The 8771-nt window shown below is 39.1% G+C and overlaps 1 protein-coding gene across 1 annotated transcript in view; it reads left to right on the top strand.

Annotated features, from left to right (window-relative positions):
* Positions 1–8771, top strand: part of UTRN (utrophin) — a 419780-nt gene that overhangs the window by 285973 nt on the left and 125036 nt on the right. Inside the window, exon 53 of the mRNA XM_009282506.2 lies at positions 1228–1384. Within this exon, the coding sequence (XP_009280781.1) occupies positions 1228–1384 (157 nt within the window). The remainder of the gene's footprint in view (positions 1–1227; positions 1385–8771) is intronic.

Raw genomic sequence — 8771 nt, 5'->3', positions numbered from 1 at the left:
CACACACACACACACACACTCTCTCTCTCTTACTGACTGCTTTTCTGGTTCATCTATCCTAGTATCGCTGGGACATCCCAGCGTACCCAAACCTAAGCTTGCCTTGAAATTAACCTTGCAGCACATCACCCCTTCAACCCAACTATTGTCATACAGTCCCAAACATTCACTCGAATGCCATTGTGATGATAATACAAGAGAAGCCAGGTGAGAGTTTTAAGATGTGAGTTACGGTGAATCAGGAAAAAAAGATAAAAAAAACCATGCGCAAAATAGGAAAGGGTAGGAAAAGAGATATTGTGAGTTACGGTGAATCAGGAAAAAAAGAAAAAAAAAAACATGCGCAAAATAGGAAAGGGTAGGAAAGGTAGGAAACAATAGTAAAGTTCAGTTTACTCATCTACCAGAAGCGGGGCAGGAAGGTGCAGAGGTGGTGTCAGACTACACTGAAAAGGGCTTAGCTCTCCATCACCTGTGTGGAGAAAGAAATTGTTGTTTACTGGTATAAATTAAGTACATGCTGGTCTCAAATGAATCCATAACATAGAACAACTGCAGTAAAAGAAGGGTAGCTGGTCCCTGTTGAAGATTTCTCTGCAGCTGTGTAGGCACTGCAGGGAGAAGCCATCAAGTCAAGGTATTTTTGAAAATGATAGAAAAGGGTATTGTGGATTCTGGGGGTTTTGTCAATTAAACTGAGGGACAGATTCACTGCGTTAATTCTCTAGTAACTCACCGTCAACTAAAGATGATGTATTAAATAATCCGTGTCACTGATATTTTCAGCAGCACAGGCAATTTACTGTTGATCACTGCTGGGAGAACTTGTTGCTTTTGGTGCTGGAGAGTCAAGGTCCTGGCATGAAAGAGTTCAGTTTTGCAGTGCTTTAGCTCGCAAAATGACGCTTGTACTTCATGCACTGTGGTGGTCAAGTCAAAACAAACCACAGCATTTCTTTATGTTGCTTCGATGTGCAGTGTTCAAGGTTTTAAATAAGTTAAAGCATCAGGTACATATTTGTCTGTGTTCCCTCATTTTTCCTCTGCTTATTTTGATTTGCTGTGCAAAATGTTTTGAAGTAGAGGTTTTTTTAACACAAAGTCCCTTTGCAGTTAAACACTTGAAACATTCCTATCTTAATGATGGAGCAATTTTATTTATTTATTGCATTCCCATGCTGGTTTTGCTATTCAGGGCTTTAAAGATGCTTTAATGTTGTTTCACAGGGCTCACTTGGAGGCCAGTGCAGAGAAATGGAACAGATTGCTGACATCCCTGGAAGAGTTAATCAAATGGCTGAATGCGAAAGATGAAGAACTAAAAAAGCAAATGCCCATTGGAGGGGATGTTCCAACCTTACAGCAACAGTATGACCACTGCAAAGTAAGTTGCTTAAGTTTTGTAGATAAATATGCTACTGTGCATAACAGAATGAAGAAAATTTGAGTACAGGAGAAATGATGACCGCTTTCTGGTGACTAATTTCTGAAAAAAAGCTCTAGGTCTCCACCCCTTTTGCTTCCCCACCTTGCCCAGTAAAGCACAACTGAGACACTCTCTACAAAATTTTATCTAAAGGATTTCTGATAATGTGTTCAGTCCATACACATTTTTTAATGTTTCCTGATGTTTTTGGATTCCTACCAGGTAGAACTGCTATTTTACTCGAAGTAAAGTTAAGGAAGGCATACAAAAGTAAGAACTGAACAAGAATTGTGAAAGCAATGTTGAACGTAAATTCAGTAAAATTGTTAAGTGACTTTCTACATGTTACTAATTGACCAGTAATAGCAGCCCCCCACCCCATGCAGATTTATACTGCAAAGGTGACTCAAAACTGTTTTTGAGAATTAAAACTTACCTATGCCTTGTACTGTTGTAACTATAACACGCTATTCCAGCTCTCTGGTTTTGCTAGTTCTGTTCTGGTTTTGTACGTAATAGGGTATTGGTTCCTAAGTATTCATATCTTCATTCATGTAGAATGTAGACTCACCAGCTCTGATTAGTAATCAAGTTGGGACGTATTTGCCATTGGACAAATTCATTCTAGTAAAGCTGGTTCCGTCTTATCATCTTATTTGTTCTTCTGTATGGTGTAAACAGGGAAAGAGAACAAATGCAGCTTTATATAGCTAATTGCATAACAACTATGTTCCCCTCCACCAACACAACACTGATGTCTTTTCTGTTGTGGTGTTTAGTGAGGGCAAAAATGGAATTTGGGAAAACACTTAGTAATACAGAAATACTCGCTTAGAATACTGTGAGGAACTACAGAAAAAGTGGCCTGACATGAGCAGCACTTTTGAGACTTAAATCCAAAATAGGAGAGCTTAAGGAAATCTGCATATGTTTCTCCTTAATTTAGTCTTTTAAAGTAAAGTTATTAGCATAAACTCAGGATCTTTGTTTCTTGAGAGTTCATCTCTTCCTGTTCTTATCCACTTAAATCATCATGCTCTGATTGTAGGCACATCTGCTGTGAATGTTTTATAATGATCAAATGGTGGATTACTAGTGCCAAAGAGCAATAAAAGGCTGGAACAGATCCAAATATGTTTTGAAGGAGGTCAGTGGGAGGTGATAGACCTCTACAGGTCATTTTCTAAGGGCTTGTTTGTGTCTCATGCTAGATTATAGTATATGTATGATAATATCAAATAATACTGCTAGTGCCTCTCATTTGAAGATCTCAAATCGATTTATAAAAATGGTAGTTTTTATACATCATTCTGAAGTAGAAAAATTTAGGAGCGATGATGCTGGATGGCTAATTTGGGTCACTAGTGAACTGCAGCAGTGTGAAGGAGAGAACACTTCCGGGTTGTTTAGTCCTTGCCCTTACGCTTAAAGAATAACTGATATTTTGTTATGTGTTGAAGTTAAGACTCTAATATGTGCATTCAGGAGCTTTTAGAGATTATTCTTTCTTTTTTCAGAAAGGCAGTATTCTTGCAATGTCACTGTGAGTACTGGATGTAGATGTCTCAGTCCAGTATTTAGTACGAGCTGTATTAATCATCTGCAACAGCACAAAGTTAAAGCGACCTTGTGCATCGCTTTGTTTTTTGTACACCTACGCAAGCAAGAGCACGGTATTCCATTGCGGATATTTCTTAGATGATGGCTGGACGATTATTTTCTGACAGTTATTTTGGTAGGGACCAAGAGATGCCCCTGTATCATGTGATGATACTGTGCCATACCAAACATGAATTATTAGCACGTGGCATTTCACTTTCTATTGAAGCGTTGCTTATTAGTTGTTGCTGGAGGAGGGGAGCTGGACCACAGCTGTCCGTTGGTTTGATTCTCCATGGCAGCGCTTCACTGCCGTTTCTTAGCAGGAACTGTTCATTCCTCACTGAAGCTGCAGTTTACTAATAAACTACATCAAGCTGAAAAGTTGTGGTTTTTCAGGTAGAAAATGAAAAGTGGGGAAAAAAAAAACAAACCAAAACCCATTAGAGGTCCTTCTTCCGCTTCCTCAGCATAGTTAAGTGATTGGTCGGTGTGGTTGGGATGTTGAATAAAGATGCCCTTGGTTGAGGAACACATAAGTTTTATGCCTGTGATTTTTTTTATTTTTTTTTTTTTTTTCCCAAGACCTTATGCCAAATCTGCCTTTTCAGCAGATTCTTTGTAAAATAACTTTATGTGATTCCACACTGTCAGTCACTCTGTGCCTTGTGGGGTTATCACTGGCTGGTGTCACTTGCTTTGCATTTAAGGTGCTCCTTTTAGAATATGTATCCTGTGCTAAGCTGCAAGTTTTCAGTGGAGATTTGAGGTGCAACTGTATCAGACAAATATTGCAGAAATATGACTTGATTTCTCTCACTCTCAAGGATACTCCCTTTATTCCACCTCTCATCACTGGCTGTCTTGGTACTTCTTTAAATGTTTCTTTGCCCACACTTTTTCAAATGTTAAACCTTCTGAGCATTTCATGTTACTTGTAAGATTTACTTTTAATCAACTGCTTTTTTATGATCCCATGTTGAGCTTCTGCAGCACCACATCAGCTGGCCTTGAAAAGGTTGTCCCCAGGCCTCCCTGAGCAAGGGCTGGGTGCCTCTGCTCTCCTCTTTAGTTTCACATCTGAGTGTTGCTTTGAAGTTGTCCTCGTGCAAATTGAGCAGTTCAATACCTCACTTTGTCTCCACTTCTCTGTGATCCGTTTGCTCTTATTTTCAGCTTGCTTACCTGATCTTGTCCTTGCTGGTACTTCAAAATGTAAGTGGTGAAATAGTGACTCAGCTCTGTAAGATGTGCACCCATGATAGTCTCATCTTCTGCTGTTTGTTTTTCTGGGTCCTCAGTCCTCCTTGCATTGGTACTGCTTTTTGCCTCTAGTTATTCAATAATCATTCTCCTTATTAACCTACTTTTTTTCCCCTCAGATACATGAAATGATGACTTCTTTGCTTCAACTTAATGATGCTGATTTTATTGCTCTTTCCCTCTCTTAGTATCTCCCCCACTCAGTGCTTGGCTTCAGCAGTGCCAGATAAATAAGTACAGTATTATGTGACAGTTTGGGTTAGCTCACATTGTTTTTGTGCTACTGAGGTCTGTTTGGACAGGAGGAAATAAATAGTTTGCAATTTGATTTTTAAACTTGTTTTTGTTTTAAATATCATTCTCCTGTGCTTTAAAAACAAACATTACCCACAGCAATGTTAGTCACCTAAATCAGGACTACAGGGCTACAGATTTAGCCTATATTTTCCAGATTAACAGAAATCTTTCAGGATGTAGCAAATATTTATAAATTTTGGACTGATTTTTGTGTTGTTCAGCCAAACTTCCATCATCTGTAGTAGTTCATAGTCTTATCACATACTAAATGCTAAGCACGGTCAAGCAGTGAACGCATCCTGTCTGGCTGTTGAGTTGTGCTCTGTGTCTTGCAGGGGGCAGGGCGAGAGGAAGCTTAAGTAAGGGAGCATGAATTTCCTATTTTAATTACTCTCAAAATTTCTTTGTCTTTGAGAACAGGCTGTGGTGACAGTCCTAAGAATACTGGAAAATTCATAAATGCTTTGGGACGCTGAGAGGAAGTTTAAAAGTACCCAAGTTAAAAAGTCATCTGTATGAAGTGTATCTATAGCTGAGGCTATTTTCACACTCCTGAAGCATAGAAAACTCATCTGCGAAGGTGCTGACACAGGGAATGGCTTATAGGGAACAGAAAGTGAAGGCAGATGCCTTTTCAGAGTCTATTGCCAGTGTTTTTTCCGTAATTCCAGTTTCTCACTGTTGCTTGTGCTTACCAGCTCAGGTTTTCCCTTTTGTTCTGTTCTTTCCCAGTCTTCCTTATGAATATTCATTTAGGATTTTAAAGTCTGTGATGCAAATTTTGATCAGCTGCCTAGACCATGCAAAAAAAAAAAACCCCACCAAAACCACCACCAACAAAACCACTGCCCCACCCCCCAAAATCCCCAAAGACCCTCCCCTATGCGGATATCTTATTCTGCCAAAAAAGAAAAGCTACAAAAGTACCATGAAAAATCAGTGGGCTGGTTTTGTGCCTATGGAAATACCTAGAGTCACGCCTGTGTACAAGAGGAGGCGATACAGATGCTGACACCTTGTTCTCTGGAGATGCGCTGAGAGCCTCGTATCTCGCTTTTCCGCTGGAAGAGTTCCTGACTGTAGCTTTTTGAAAGTGTGCTTTTGCTAAAATACAAAGACTGCCTAAATGATATAAATCACTGTGGTTTAGCTTTCAGAGAGAGAACAGGACATTTCAAATTAAGCAGAAATGGGTACTCTCTCGCATAAATCCTGTTGGCATCTGTCTGCATAAATGAACAAATGTCTAGCTAATACTAAATAATGCATGCGTCTTGGATCACAGAGATGCTTAACTTAGCTTCGTTTGAGCTCAGAATGAATTGGGCAAGGTCCTGTGAATGTTTGATTAGTAATTTTATGTCTATGGACGGGTCATTAATATTTCAGATACTCTTTAAACTTTTTGGGGTTGCTGTCTATTTCGTGTTTCAGATTTGGTTTGTTAAAGTAATCAAATGCTGAAAGTTGCAAGTATTTCTTTCTGTTTTACTTAGCTATTGCCACTTTATCAAAAGTGTTAGCATAGCCAACTGGAAACTGCTTTCTACTTGTTGTTATCCCTTCAGGGTGCCTGTAATTCCATTGTTCTCTTTACCAGCAGGAAAAGTCTGTGAGGAAACAACATTTTTCTAGCCTTAACTTCTCTGTGCTCTTTCAGTGTACCTGCCTGACTTCGGGCAAAAGGCTTATTCTTAAATTAATTCCTACTTAATTATTCTAGATTTGTTTTTCTTGGATATCTTCTATATTAAAGTCTGCTTCCGTGTTAGGAACTATTAACTATAAGAATCGAAAGAAGATGAGTATTATATTAGTGCTGCCCTAGTCTATGCTTTTAATTATAGTCTAGAAAGGGCTTTATTAATTTGTTACACATCTCATCACATAAGACAAGCATGCAGAAAATCTGTGCTGTGTAGAGGTGGTCAGCTACGTTGCTGAAATATTAATTTTGACTGAGATGTGAGCTGTGAAGGGGTGAGAAAGGAGAATTAAACAGTGTGGTTGGAAGAGGAGGATCAATAGAGCCTTTTGCTTAGAGGAGGAGCTGCAGCCCGGTCCTATGGACAAGGGTGTGATTGAAGCCAGAGCTTGAGCGTTCTATACCATGCTGCTGCTTACTTTTCAAAGTAAGGATGTGTTTTCAAAAACTATCAAGAGGAGAAATAGCCTCCCCACTAGTCAGTCGGCATCACTGAACAGTTTGAGAGCTGCTTAAGTAAACTTGTAATGGTTAGGAGATTTTTTAAGGACTCTTGAAGTTTTAAGTGCTCTGCATATTTGAGAACCCTGAACATCGGTTATTGGTGAAAAAGATTGTACTGTACAAAAAAAATTGTACTGTACAAGGTCAGTAGAATTCATTAAGCTTTAACTGAAACTCTTTTCTTTGAGGTGTATTTAGGAGGAAGAGGTGGAAATTGTGGGTGGGAATATTTTGTTACAGGAAAGGAAGAGTGTAGTTAATGCCTGAAGTTAAATGAGAGTTCTCAAGTGGACCCGTCTGACTTAAAGCCATTGCTTGCTAAGGATTTACTCAAACTGATTTGTGTGTTACGTGAATGACTCAGGTGTGTATCACTCCTGGGCTGTTTCTCCAAAAGAATAATGTGTAAACAAAAGCATGGCACAAAGAATGAAGTGTTAAATTAGGATGTCAGTGCAGTGTATTTTTACCTTTGATAAAAAAATGTTGCTTCTGGCTGTATTTCAGCTTGTTCCCTGAAGTGTGGTTGTCTTGTAGATAAGTCAGGAAAGTTGCAATGGATCAGTACTTAAAATAATAAATAACCTGGATAATAAAAGAACAAAATATTCTGTCACTAATGCAGAGTAAAACAGGTGGTCTTACTGTGGAAAAAACAATTGATAAGCACTTTTTCAGTACAATAAATAAAATATTTCTGTGGGGTTGCCTTTTTAATACTATCATTTTGATACAGGTATTTATCAGTATATACATCTCATGTTGCTCTTTTCTGAGGATCCAGCATCTTGTTTGTTTTAATCAAAGATGCCTATATAAACTTTTAAGACCTCACTGGGTCTTTTTCAAACCACTGAATAAAGCCTATTCTTCTTGAAGGTTTATAGTTATCCTCAAATATCTAAGAGGATGCTCTGACATTGCTGTGGAGGGAAATGTGTGTGACAGAAATCAGGCTTACGCTGCAGAAACAGCACAGTGATCAGCATTTCTCTGTCCCTTAAAAGGCTGTGATGAGACAAGTCCCTCTTTCTCTGGTATCTTCTTGTCTCACATCCCAAAAGACCACTCTGCTTCCATTGTTATTAGTAGTAGCTCATCTACTACTAATGAAATCTGAGAACACCTTGATGCACTAGGATGTACCAGACCATCTGTTTCCATTCCTGTGTCTTGAGCTGGAAGACCATGACTGGCTGTGGCCTGACCTTCAAGGGTGAGCCATGTGCGTAGCCAGTGAAGGTGATGGAGCACAAGCATATTGGTGACCCATTTTTAATCTCTACCCGTAAGACAGATACTGTATTCCCTTAAGTACCTCTGTTGTTCATCTCTCTGCATTCTTCTGACTCCACTATATCCTTATGGAGGTGTAGTGACTGGTGGTATTGCATGTGATACTTAGGATGAAGTTGCATCAATGTTTTATACTGTAGTAAAACAATGGCTTTTTTCTTGTCCTTTCTGATGATGCTCTACATTTTACTGCCTTTTTTTTTGGTTGCAGCTGCATATTGAGCAAATTATTTCAGAGACCTGTCAGTGAAACTCCCAAGACATTTTTTCTAAGCTGTAACTGCCCAGAAAAGTGTTTAGGGATTTCAATCTAGTGTATGCTTTTTTAAGATCAGATGGTGTTTCAATTGCATTAAAAAATGCTGGGTATTACCTGAAACCTAAGGACAGGACATCAACAGATGAGCTCCCATGCTGGATCACAGAAATGGACTGGTACAAGGAAATGAGACAGGACATTTCTCTGAATGCAAATATTTTTTTGCTGAGGCCTGTTTTTCCAAAGGCAGAGCGCCAGGAAAAAACCCACTGGCACAGCAGCAGCGAACCTGTTTTTCCAACTGCAGAGAACCGCTAGAGAGCCACAATGATACAGTGGCCATTGCCATACTTTTTTCAGGAGCTTTCATAGCCTGTATCAGGTAGAGCTGAAAACTATTTGTCCTGCTCATACCCTTCTCA

Source organism: Aptenodytes forsteri, unplaced genomic scaffold (genome assembly GCF_000699145.1).
Source record: "Aptenodytes forsteri isolate BGI_AS27 unplaced genomic scaffold, ASM69914v1 Scaffold357, whole genome shotgun sequence".
Lineage (NCBI taxonomy): Eukaryota > Metazoa > Chordata > Aves > Sphenisciformes > Spheniscidae > Aptenodytes > Aptenodytes forsteri.
This window is presented reverse-complemented; position numbering and strand designations above follow the sequence as displayed.